This window comes from Pteronotus mesoamericanus, unplaced genomic scaffold, assembly GCF_021234165.1.
Source record: "Pteronotus mesoamericanus isolate MK-2021 breed Mesoamerican mustached bat unplaced genomic scaffold, CSHL_Meso_final contig_590, whole genome shotgun sequence".
Lineage (NCBI taxonomy): Eukaryota > Metazoa > Chordata > Mammalia > Chiroptera > Mormoopidae > Pteronotus > Pteronotus mesoamericanus.
Genome location: NW_026555207.1, coordinates 541,902 through 555,600, shown reverse-complemented (window position 1 = coordinate 555,600; position 13,699 = coordinate 541,902). Strand labels below are relative to the sequence as shown.

Here is a 13,699-nt window from a genome sequence, read left to right as displayed (position 1 = left end):
CCCTGTGCCATGTTCTACACTATGCTACCAGCTTCTCACACTCAGCTACCTCTCTTTGGGTTTTACCAGTGCTCCCTCTATGGGTGGTGATCTCATTTCTGCCCTGTTCATTCTTACTGCACACCTGTGGAGCTTGTAGCCCCTCCTTGCCATCCAGCTTCCTTCTGGAAGTGCTATGCTGCCTGTCTTGTGAAGCTCATGGATGGATCTCTGGGACCATATTTATGCTAACTACAGCTGGCAGGGATGCAGGTTTTATTGGTCTCTCCTGTGGACTTGTTCTCCAAGCACTGATGCTGTGGGCTTCCCCTGCAGGTTAACTCAGAGCCCTGCGGGTGTATGTTGTCCATTTCTGTGGACCCATGCTGTGTTAGCCCGGCTTCATGGATAGCCCCATGGGCTTCCTCAGTCTCATGGTGCTTCCGGCTCTTAAATCTCTGGTCTGTGGAAAACCTGCCATTTCTCCCATGAGCTTCTGAGTGTTTTCAGTGGCATCTTTTAAAAAAGTGTGTCTCCAGCTATCCAGTGAATGCTCCTACTTCTAATCATACTGTCTTCTAAAATGGCCACTGATTAAGAATTACCCAAACACACTCCTGCTGCAAGTACATAAGTACAGTAGTAAATGTACCAGAACATGTTGGGATTAAAACCACCAACAGTAATGAGAAATTCCTAAATAAAATATTGGATGAGTGAGAAAAGAAATTAAATACCTTCTCTAGAAAATGCAAGACTATGGAAATGTCTAATACACTATCCCACTGATCTCTCTAACAATTCTTCTTCACGATATAAGTTTGGGCGTCAAAAGACAACTTTCTGTGTGACCTCATGTAATTCACTGGTCCTCATCGAATATCAATTTCCCCATTGGTACAAGGGTACTAATTATATTCCTAATTAATTAAATAGGGAAAAGTGTCCATGGACAGTGAAAACTCTCAGAATAGAGTGTGTCATCTTTCATTAATGCAGGTAACTGTAGTCTTTCCACGGCCTTACTTCTAATCTTCCTCTTAAGAGCTGGTGCCCAGAAGAAACTGGTGAGGGGGACCCAAAAAAACAATTTATTTTTAAAATTATATATTTATTCTTACGTGTTTAAATTTACATGTTTAAACTTCAAAGTACTTTCCATCGGATGCAATACACCTATCAGGATGTTTTTCCACTGCTCAAAACAGTTTTTGAAGTCATCAATTTTAATGCCTTGTCATGTTTCTGCCGTTTTATCTTTCACCTCATCCACATTGGCAAAAACATTTCCCTTTGAGGACTTTTCTTATTCTGGGAAATAAAATAAAAAAAGTCACTTGGGGCAAGATCAGGTGAATAGGGAGGGTGGGGCATGGGGATCATGCTGTTTTTGGTCAAAAACTGATGAACACTCAGCACCTTATGGGCAGGTGCACTCATAAATCACACATCATGAAAGGGGAAAATGCATTGAAAGTGTCATCAAAAAAACTTCACTGAAGCCAAACTCAGCCTCACAAAACATGTTAGCTTCTACACTGACACAGAGGGTTACTAGAACACTCACCTAGCATAGGAAGCCTGTACTACAAGGGACCTGCCTTCCAGAAGACAACTCCAGTTTTGTTGGGTTCTCCCTCATATTCATTCTCTGTAGAGATCATTTTAAAGAAAGAAATCCAAGTATATCTCTTTTTCTGAGATCCAATATTATTGGGTATTCTGAGGAGAAAAATCATAGTTTTAAGCCAAATTATCTCATTGTATTGTATCTTGTGTTCATTTTACTTTTGCCATGCTTAAGCCTTTGGTAAATATGCTTCAGATGTACCACCCTCACCTCAGAATGCTGTGGACTATCAGTACAAGCACTCTAGAGATGTGGACTGAATGGTTAAATGAGAAATAATAATCCTCCACCACAACACTCAGGTTTTAAAAATTATATATAAAAGGAACTAAAGGGAAAAGTTATATTCAAAAATGGGGATTGGGATTATACAGTTCTGCTGCCCCTATCCACATGGAGATGCTCCAACCAGTTTTGTCTTTGAAGGATCTGTTGTGCTTTTATTAAGAAAAAAATTCTTCCCTAATACTGTCTCCCAAAATGTTAATATTAAAATCTGAATTGAAGAACTTCAAATGAAAAAGAAGTTTGATCACTGACACCTAGAGATCTGAAGTGTGGGTTGTCACACGGAAAAGATGAAGGATGCGTTGCCGGATCTCTTTTGTCTTCACTCCATAGACAATAGGGTTGAGCACAGGAGGGATAAGCAGGTACATGTTGGCCATGATGACTGGCAGGAGGGAATCACCCTGCTTGCCAAAGCGGTGCACCATAGACAATCCAATGAATGGCACGTAGAATATGAAAACAGCACACACATGAGACACACAAGTGCCAAAAGCCTTTTTCTGGGCTTCATGTGTCAAGCCCAGCACAGTCTTGAGAATAAGCAGATATGACAAGGAGATGAGAAGTGCATCCAGGCCAATGACAGAGATGATGATGATGAGACCATAGATGACACTGACACGGATGTCAGCACAGGCCAGTTTCATGACATCTTGATGTAGGCAGTAGGAATGGGAAAGGGTATTGGAGTGGCAGAAAGGCAGCTGTTTGATGAAGACAGGCAGAGGTGCCATAAATGCAGCACCACGTACCACAGCAGCCATGCCAATCTTGATAACACGTGGCAATGTTAGCACAGTGGTATGACGTAGTGGGTGGCAGATTGCCACATAGCGGTCAAAGGCCATGGCCAGCAGGACCGTGGACTCCATGCCAGATAAGGAGTGGATGGCAAACATCTGCAGCAGACAAGCATCAAATTGGATGATGGTAGAATTGAACCAGAAGATGGCCAGCATTTTGGGCATGGATGAAGTAGAAATGAGGATATCAAGGCCAGAAAGCATGCAAAGGAAAATATACATGGGTTCGTGTAGGCTGTGCTCAGTCCACACAATGTAGATGATTGTCAAGTTACCTAGCACAGCAATGAGATAAAGGGAGCATAATGGGAAGGCCAACCAGAACTGAGCTTCTTCCAAGCCAGGGAGGCCTATTAGAACAAAATATGTGGCACTGGATTCACTGCCATTGGGGTCCACCATAGTGAAGAAGTTGAGCTGCAACCAACCAAGCAATGTCAGGCCAGGAGAGGCTGGAATGCAAATATAAGCCTTTGTCAGATCCTCCAGAATCACAATACCATACTTCTTCCCCTCCATGCTGCTACTTTATTCTCTGACTTAAACTCCAACTTTATTGTTCATACAAACCCTGATTCTATTCCAAACTCAACCTAACCATCCTTCAAAACTCAAGGCCCATATAAAAATTTACCCAGCCCTACTTACTAACCCCACCCCTGGCTACAAAAGTGATGAATGTAAGTAGAGACTGCTGAGGGAAATATCATGTTTGACTTTGCTCAGATCTCTCTTGGTTGAAACAAAGCAGCAGTCCCCAACCCATTTGGCACCAGGGACCAGCTTCATGGAAAAACAATTTTTCCATGGACAGTGGTGGGAGGTGCGGGGGGACAGTGGGAGCAGACAGCAGGCAGAGCTCTGGTAGTAATATGAAGCTTCACTCACTTGCCCACTTCTCACCTCCTGCTGTGCTACCTGCAGGCTCCTAACAGGCCACGGACCAGTACCAGTGCCCAGTCCTCAGTCCGCGGCCCCAGAGGTTGGGGACCCCTGAGTTAAAGAGTTAACTAACTTCCTCCTTTTCTTTCTAGCATCCACAAATATTCACTTACTGCTACTTTTTATTAGATTATGCAAACTGTATAGATTTAGTATATATATGTGTGCATTACACATATACATTCAGCTACAGTTTGGAAGCAAGCTATGGAAATGGTGACATTTATTTTAGGATATATTTAAGATAATTTTCTCTTGGGAAGAAAAAAGCAAGGGTAGATTTATAAGATTGGGCCTTTGACTGTGGGATAGGGCTTCTCTGCCTGGGGAACGAGAGGAGAGCTGAGTGTGGAGGAGAGCTGAGTGTGAAGCAGAGCTCATGGGTGCCATCAGGAAGGGCTTGCAGCAGTCACTGGGGTTCAGGATGTGTCAATAATCTTTATTCTACCAAGAAGTTGTCAGGCAGAGGTTCTCTCAGACCAGACAAAGGGGAAATCACTAGGAGCATGAGTTTTAGAACAGAGTGACCAAGTTTAATTCAAACTGCTGAAGAAAGAAGGTCTAAGTAGCCATATTTAACCTAGAATTTCAGGCAAAGAGGCCAAAGCCATCAATGTCACTTAAGTCTCCTATACTGACCTCTCTGTAGCGTATGACACCGGGAGCAGTTCCCTCCATCTTAAAACGTCTCCCTGTTCCTTCTGCTGCTCCTCATCTCTCTCTGACCACTAGCTCTTGGTCTCCTTTCTGGACCTTCAGCCTCTTCTGCTTGACCATTAAATGTACTCTTAAATAATAATGCTCTCAGAATTTTATCCTCACTGTCTTCGTCCCGTATACCCCTTCTCGGGCCATTTCATTCCCTTCAGTAAATCCATTTTATGTATAAACTATTGATTCAAAAATCTATTTAGCAAGCTCTGAATTATCATTTGTGAACCAAATTCATAATTCTAAAGTCTTACGAAAGGATCTACCTTTCTGTCTCTCAAGGACATCCAACTCTCCCTATCCACAATCAAACTCTCCCAGAGGCAGTGTTGTATAGCTATTAAGAATATGAGCTATGAAGTCAATCCTTCAAATCCCAGTTAAGGGCTTTCGTAGGTGTATAATCCGGGGCAAATCAGTTACCCTTTCTAAGCCACAGTTTTATCATCTTTAAAATGAGGATAACAGTCACTGTCTAATGGAGGTCAGTGTGAGGATCAAATGAGATGATGTGTGTCAAGCATACAACACAATGCCGGGCACCGAGGAAGTGTGCAGAAAATCCTATCTATTGTCGTTAACTGTTTATCCTCTAGTGTTTCCTTTTCCTGTTACGGTGCCTGAAACTGTCGCATAAGCTAGATACTCTGATTCTGATTGTCAGGACTCTTGTGTAACCTTTTTCATCTGCACAATCCCAATAATCTCCTAATCAAAGAAATTGGGACACTAACTATTGTTTTAAAAAAATTCCTTTAAAAGCTCCAGATTAATTCTAGAATAAAGACCGAAGGGCCAAGCTGTGGTAAAAGGTCTGTATTTCAGCATCTGGCCCTAGGTTTTCTCTCTTACCACCCCCACCACAGCCCCTATGGTTCAGCCACATTAGACTACATAGTGTTTCATAAAGTAGCATTGATCCTCATGCCTCTGTGTCTTTTTGTCTTTTTTACTTCTTGTCCTTTTGTCAAGACCCCGACCTCCCTCCTTGTCTTTCCACTGAGCAAAATCTCTTTCCTCCAGGGTATAATTAAATATTTCCTTCTCTATGCTCCCAAAGAAATTTGTTTAGGTCCCATTTTATGAATTTAATGTCCTGAACTATAATTATTGCATGTTTGCTTTCCCCAAATTATGAATTCTTAATTATAGGAATCTTACCATATTTATTAGTGTTTAATATTTGTTGAAAATGAAAATGAGTTTTATTAAAAGAAGATTCCCTCAATGGACATCTAATGAGTAAAACATAGTAAAGAATGTAGGAAGGATTGCCAGTTGTCTGAGCTTTAGAGACTTTTGAGAAGAGTAAGAGAATGTTTGGAAGGTGAGGTTGGGGTGGTCTTAACTTCAGAACAAGAATCTTCAGGATCAAAGAGAAAAGACCTTTCTTATCCAGCGAGCCCATGGGTCTAAGAGGACACATAGAGAACAGAGGAGATGCAAAGCCTCAGCTCTAAATAAATACAAAGTGGACATACACATAGTTTGTGCCCAAGAGAGGGTGTGACCTAGGATTCCGTACCTGGAGACATTAGCAGGAAGGCTTTGTTTTCCCAGAGAACCAGCTATCCATACCATCCAGAAATTTCCCATGAACAGACTCAGTAGTACAGGGCAATTACCAGGATAAAAATGTGCTGTCTTAGCAGACATGTTGGGAAAGAATCATGGGTTGCCATATTTGATCCTATAGCCCCTGAGGGTGAAATGATGTAATGAGCAGAGTCCTGGGGCTAGGAATGCAAGTCTCAGCTATAAATAAATGCAGAGGACAATAATAACTCACAGTACTGCTGCAAAATTATATGAGATAAGGCACATCAAAAGACATTGTAAAAACTGCATCACAGTGTGCAAAGCACTTTTTTTATATTTCCATAAAAATAGGAGGCAAGATCTCTGAAAAGATATGAAGTTTCTGGAAACTATGCATTTCTCTCCTGTTTGTCACCTTCATTGCCACTCTACCTCAAGCACACACTCATACACACCCACATACTGACGAGCAGTCAGTCTCTCCTGGTGTCAAAGACTAAGCACTGAAATGAAGAAATGAAAGAGGAAGATTGACCTGCACTGGAAGGGCAGTGTCTCAGCAGCATGAAATGGGCAGCTATCGCTGGAGGTAAAATATCAGACTGGACCGCAGAAGACTGCAGCAGGTCAGAAGCAAAGGAACGGGCAAGGGAGCCAGCCAGAGGACCCAAGTCTATCACCCTTCAGACTGCCCATCCCTGAGGCATCCCAATCTCCTACAGTCCCACCACGAGGCAGGCAGAGGATCCAAATGACTTCCAGCCTGAGCAACTACTGGTAATCAGAACCACTGGCACATACTCAGGGGTAGAACATTTGGAGCTCTGGATGAAATTGGAACTATTGGAACTAAATCACTCTAGTTTAAAAATAAAGCATAATTAAGGAAAAATAAACAAAGGAACTTTTTTTCTTTTCTTTCTTTCTTTTCTTTTTTTTTTTTTTTTTTTTTTTTAGAAAGGCTACCCACACTGCTCTCACCTCCAGGGACTAATCCTGTGCTTAAGATTTTTCTCTGAAAAAGTCACACAAATAAGTAAGCAAGAACATTTCAGACAAACAAATGCACTGCAGACAAGACAGAGTAACGGGAGGCAAAAGACAGGGACAGGTACCTATATTTGAGAAAGAAGCCAGTGCTGCCTCTCAGAGAAGGTGACACATAAGCTGAGAGCTGTGTGATAAAATATGCCAGCCATTCTAAGATCTAGGGAGAGAGCATTCCTGCCAGAGGAGACAGCAAGAGAAAAAGGTCTTGAGTCAAGAATGAGTTTGGGGGTTCACAGAACAGAAAGAGCGCCAGTGTGGCTGGAGTATCAAGAGCACAGGAGAGTTTTAGAAGATGAGGGCAGAGGGGAGGGAATGGTCCAGATCACGTAGTGGCTTTCAGAACAAAGCAAGGAGCTTTGATTTAATTCTGAGTGATTTGAGGAATGGAGGCAGCAGACTTGATTTAATTTGTTTTTAAAAGTGCACTCTCATAAATGCAGAGGCCCAGAGAGAAAGAGAACATACCTTGTCTGGAAAGTTACAAGCAATTCAATGTGGCTAGGAAAGAACACAAGACAGGGGACATTGCAGTGCAGACACTAATCCGCGTTCTAAATGTGCTGAACACCAAACACTAATCCTAGACACAGAGCCCCAAGAAAGCTGCTAAGTCTCAATATCAGCCACAGCCTGACTCCTGATACAGAGCATCTAATTGGTCTGGACCCCATTCAGAGCCCACACCCCAAATAGACTATATATAGTGTGACCCCTAATCACAAGCTGAGCTTGGACCACACTACCAACCTGGGACTGGTCCTGTTCACACAAACTCCAATCTAATTCTAGACCAGTTCCAACCCCATCAATTCTCTGTCCTGTTCACCTTCATTTAAGCCAACTCCTGCCAGGCTCTAGATGGGCACCCAGTACACTGACCATGGGAAAATTGCTTGAAAACTACCCACAGGCAGCATCTAATACCATCTGTGTTTCCCTTTTCCACACAAACATAGAAATCGCTGATGAGCCTTATCTGTCCTGAGTCAGGGGCCACCTTCATACCCCAGCCCCATCCCTGTACTTATGGTTTCACAGCCTGGTTTCTCATTCACTCAGCAGGTCTAATGGGAGACCCCTAGCTACAAGCAGCCCACACACCTGGACACATCCCTGCTTTCCTGCACTCACCTCAGCTGCACTGTAGGAACGCGTGCCCTTTTCTCAGGCTCTCTTTCTGAACAGGTCTGGCACGCTGCACTGCAGTGCAGCCCTCTCTGACTCTGCCCCGTCCTTTGGACCTCCCTGGTCAGGGTTATTTATTTATTCTCTCTTGTCTCCTCCTTCATCTGCCTCTTCCTGCTGGGGAGGAAGTAAGCTGCCCAGGGGTTCTACCAGCAGGGACCCCTCAGTAGCCCAATGTAGGCCTGGTGTCCTTCTTGGCTTCTGTGTCAGAGAAGGTGTGCCTGGGAGGGGTGGGGAAGGAGGAGCAGTAAAGAGAGGGAATCCCTAGAGTCCTTCCCAGATGAGCCCCGTGCCAGTTTCCAACGAGGAGTTAAACAGGGGGAATGGATTAGGAGAAGCTACAAGAAACAAGTTTGTGTGTCCACAGTCTTTATGAAGGGCTTTTCTCTAAGTTTCTTCTCAAGCTCATCAAACTCAGCCAGAGGAAAAGCAGAATACGCTTTCAGGGAGACCCTGTGATTAAGCACCAACTCACGGCCTTCCCAAAGCTTTCTCTGTTCTCCGCCTTCTTTCTGTTGGTGGTGTCTGTTTGGGTTGTTACTAAGCCTGGATCCTAATGGATCCATCTGTCTTTCCCCCAAAGCTCCAGGGCTTCACATTTGTCCCCAGGCCCTGGGTCCTATGTCTGACTCACTCATACCAGGGCTCCCCAGGGACCATGCCTCTGCCTTTCTCCTCAGCCGTGGGTTTCTGAACTTCTGGCTGAGGAAAGAGGGCATGATTTCCTTAATCCTCCCCTAGCTCCACCACCAGCCATATAAGACCAAGGATATCTGGGTTCTCTCATAAGGGCAAAAATAGTGAGAGAGCATTTTAGGGAGTTAGAGAACAATTTAAATGTGAAAGTAAATACCTTACATATTTAAGTAAGTTTTAAAAAACATGACTATAAATAGAGCAAGGAGAATTCTAGTTGGTTTCTCCTTACTTTTTACTGATTAATTGCACAACTGTGAGTTTTAAATTCACAACACAAGGAGTGCTGACTTCAGCTGTGCAAAAACTGACAACGTCAGATCAGGCCATTTCAACTCAGACCACATCAAAACTCATGATTACAAGAGCTCCAAGTACCTTCAAACCTGCAGCCTGACACGTGCTGCCATAACCCTTGAGCCACTTCTCACAACCTCCTATTTAGACTTACACCTTGTGAAGACTTAAAAAAAAAAATACCCCAGGGATATCTACTTCTGACGGAGATGGGGTAACACGAAGTAACATTCACCCAAAGAGATCCAAAATGAACAATAAATATAAAACAGTGGTTTGTGAGCCAACGTACAGGCAATGAAGGACTGCGAGCCCTGTGACGTGGGAAACTCATGAGGTGAACACTTAAAAAGAGTTTCCATTTATTCCGTGTGGCACAGCGATGGAGATCCCAGAGCCCTAATTTGAGAATATGGATCTGAGAGTTCAGGAAGACCACGCTAGCTAGAATTTGAAGGCAGAGTACTGGAAATGAGAGACCTATACAGAGAGAGAATTTCAGAGATATGTAGAGGGCCCTCCTCAAAAATTCAGCGGAGTACTGATGAGCGCATGCACGGGAGCAAACTACTGAAAGCTGGGGAAAGTTCCCCCAAAAAAGGTTAGACTCAGTATGTCCAGTGCTCACTTAGGGTCAGGCATAATGATTGTTCCCAATAGCCAGACTAGAAAACTTTAAGACTCACAGGGTAATGAGTAGAGAATACAGAGGGATCTTGCCTCACTAGTGGGAATATTTAACCAAACTTTGTGTACCATATAATGTTATGTTTGGATCGTAATTGATCATTAATAGCTGAGGAAAGTACAATACCATATTTTGCTGTATATAATATGCACCCCCTTTTTGGCCCAAACCTTCAGGAAAAATAAAAACTTTCATTTTAATTTTTTAATTTAAATGTTTATTTATTTATATTTAGATACTTGTTTTTTGTATTATAAAAGGAATTTTAGCATTTATTTTTGAACATATTATGGTACCAGAAATTTTATGTAACAAATAATTACAAAACACAAGAACAGATACAAGATATTTCAGGTACTGCCCATGTATAATGTACATCCTTACTTTTCCCTCAGAAATTTGAGCAAAAAAGTACACACTATACCTGGGAAAATATAGTACTTTGTGGACTTTATAAAATAGCACAGGTCAAACTAAGGACTATAATTTATAGATAAGGAATAAGACATGAGAATGGATGGGGAAATAAGAGTGAATTTGTTTATCTAAAGTGAAGAAACCGCTCAGCCTCTCCATCTCTCAGAGAGGCCCCAGCCAGCCAGCCACTGAGTACCTATATGCCAGGCTCTGCAGATAGAAAAGCCTAGTTAGTCCTTGTCCTCAAGAGAGACAGACAATAATCATATGGCTATTTAAGTGCCATAATGGAGGATAAACAAGTTATCACACAGCTGTTGAAGCTCTGTGGCAGAGGGGCAAACATCAATTTGGAATGTAGAGGTTAAGTTTTATGATAGAAGGAAGCACAGAGACTGTGGAAGCCTAGAGGGAAGCACTTAATCTAATCAGCAATTAGCCAGGTTTCCCAACAAATAACAACTACCTCTGTCACCACCAGTTTTTTAAGTAAGGAGATTCTAAAGGACTCAGAGATGTCCCAAGACCTACTGAGAAAGAAGGCCACAAGTCAGTCTAAAACCAGCGACACTGCAACATGTGCTAGGGATTAGCTTCTGGCCTTTTCACAGAATGTGATCATGAAAGGTGAAGATGAATGTGCTTTTAGAATATTATTCCCCATAATGGAATAAACATATCTCATTTTATCAGTTTCATTATTCAACATCATTTTGTTATAACATTGATGAGAGGCCGTAGGAACTTTGACTCTTGCTTATATCAACTAGCCTGTGGTCAAACTGGTTTTGTTCTCAATTGTTCCACTTAAAGTCATAGGACCTATCAATGACTTCAAGTTGAGGACTGACTGTATCACCATCAACATTTATTGATCACTTTCTATTTTCTATGTGTTTTCATATCTATTACCCTCTTTAATCCCAAAAGTAGCTATAATATATTTGTTTTACAGTATTTACAGTTTCCAAAATTCCTGAGGTTCAGTAGGCTAAGTAACATGCTCAAATATCAAAGGTAGTGATCTTAACATTGACAACTTTTACTTTCAATCCCACAATGTCTCTTTTTCTGATACAGATATCAACCACATTTAAAAGAATTTCTTAGCAAGGCTTTGTTTTCATTGAATTTCATTGGTAGATTTGAATTTCACAGGAAAATGAATTTCAACTTCTATGGAGCTTCATGAAAACAATTTATTAAGAAATAAAAGAGTTGTTTTGATTAAGGACCATAATTCAGGCCAAACTGGTGACACATTGCACAATTCTGAGGGCACTATTCACTTAGACCATGATGTCAAGAATGTTTCCAAAAGCTATACAATAAAACAAACATGAATATGACTGTTTCTTGCATGTTTACAACACTTTGCAGTTAACAAAGGAGGTCCATAGTATTTGAGCTTTACAACATCATTATGATTGTGGTTTCTCATTACACAGAAGAGGAAATGAGATCCAGAGGGTGTGTTATATGTTGTGCCACTTTACGATGTTTCCAGGATTTTAACATCATTAAGTCCTACTTCAGGATTCTTTCCTTGGCCTCAAATGAACCTATATTGTTTTCTTCAATGTGAAATTTTTTTTATTTTTGTTTTTTATTTTTTCATCAGTGTGAACATTTTTGACCTAACATTGTAAGAGCTGGAAGTTAGATGGTTACACCTACAGCAAGAGGCCTGTAGGAGGTGCCAGAGCCATTGCAGTGCCTCGTATTGGTTCCCCCACCTCACTCCTCTTTCTTGTTCACTGCTTCCCCAAAGGGCTTAAGAGAAGCTCCCTGCAGCCAAGGACATTTAAACATGTTTGGTAGACCAGCAAGAAAGGGAAGGGAGAGGAGAAGATATGGGACCTGATATTGAGGCTGGAGGTCAGAGATGTAGGAAGATCGATACCTCAGGAAGGGCCGGAAGTATAGGAGGAAAGATGGGAAGGGGTGACAGAAGCACCTAAAACGTTGTAGTCAGCATAAAGCAAGTGTGCTCTGGCGTTGGAGAAGATGTAAAAAGGAAGCACTCTCCGTTCCAATCACTCCCAGAGACTGAGGCATACCCATGCCAAGGCAAGGCCAAGAAACTGGGCCTCTGAGATGGCTCTCAGATTTGGAAATTACTTCCACAACCAGAAACTCTTTAAATTTCGTACCTCTGCCTCTAATACATAGAGATACCATTCGAAAATCAGTGCCCAGGGACACAGATACCATACTCACTATGTGTCATATAATTGGCACCCACCACACAAAGGAAATGTGCCCAAAATTCAGGCACTAGGCATATGCCCTTAAATACAATATCCACAGACTCTGCATACACACACATTTCCATATACACACATCCTTCAGACATTACATCTCACCTACATATGACTAAAGATACTTGTATCACACAAAATGATTTCATATCACAAATACTATGCACAAAGATATATACCCAAACACAAAGACCATACATATCAAAAGCTGTAGCCATCCAAATACCACACATTCCACATACTTGTGCATATTAGATATTCTGCATAAATTGTTACAAATATGTAATATTTTACATTATACATATTATATTCTTCATTTTCCGTATTATAGAAATGAAGAAAATATAGAGGCAACATTTTTATCAGATCCTTATGAAGATATTATTCAACATTCTCAATAGATGCATATCACATACCAACTAACACAGACCACATAAACATAATAAATGTTCAATCAGATCCATTATTCATAAAACATACATGCCAAGACACAGCTACCACACTCACCAAGACACAACTGAACTGGCACATTTTCTATGTACACGCACACACACTGAAAATCACGTATACTCACATAAATATACCTAATCTCACACAACCACAATCAGAATGCACAGTACTATTATGGGAAAGCAGTCTCCAGTAGGGCTACATAGATGAACATTGGCAGTTTCCACATAAATGCTCCTATGTGCATACAGAAATGTAAACATTTCATGAGAGCTGACTCCTCTCCTGTTACGATGTCCCTCCCTTCTCTTCAATTACTATCACCACCCCACTCCCCGCCGAAAAATAACTGTGTAACCACTTTGAGGTCCAGAAAAGAAGCTTTATGGCCATCACAGCTTCACTGACATGGATTCATGGAAAAGAGTATAATTAAAATCATATATCAAGATAGGAATCATGAGCTATGGCATTTACAGCCTTATCATGTCAAAACTGTATATTTTCTTATTGGAAGAGGGGAATAAAGCAAGACCACCAGAGCAGAGACCCTAGGGTGATCATTCTCCAAGATGGCTTGTCCAGACTTGTTCATAAGTTCTTCTGCATTGACAAATTCCTGGAAACAGAAATCCAAGATCTATTTAGATTAACTAAATAATAGCCCAATGGGATGGGTGCTCCAATCACCAACACAGCGAACAGGATCCTGTCCTCCCACATTTGGTAGGAACTGAGGACATTAGGAAGGTTATCCTGC

General features: G+C 41.7%; 1 protein-coding gene across 1 annotated transcript; it reads right to left on the bottom strand.

The window, feature by feature from the left end:
* Positions 1-2,151: 2,151 nt before the first annotated feature.
* LOC129076355 (olfactory receptor 51E1) lies at positions 2,152-3,164 on the bottom strand. The gene has a single exon (XM_054580529.1). The coding sequence runs from the start codon at positions 3,103-3,105 to the stop codon at positions 2,152-2,154; it is 954 nt and encodes a 317-aa protein (XP_054436504.1). The 5' UTR covers positions 3,106-3,164.
* Between the last annotated feature and the right edge of the window lie 10,535 nt (positions 3,165-13,699).

What these genes read in the sequence shown, in the direction of transcription:
- LOC129076355 (XM_054580529.1), bottom strand. Translation starts at nt 3,105, where the DNA reads ATGGTGGACCCCAATGGCAGTGAATCCAGTGCCACATATTTTGTTCTA.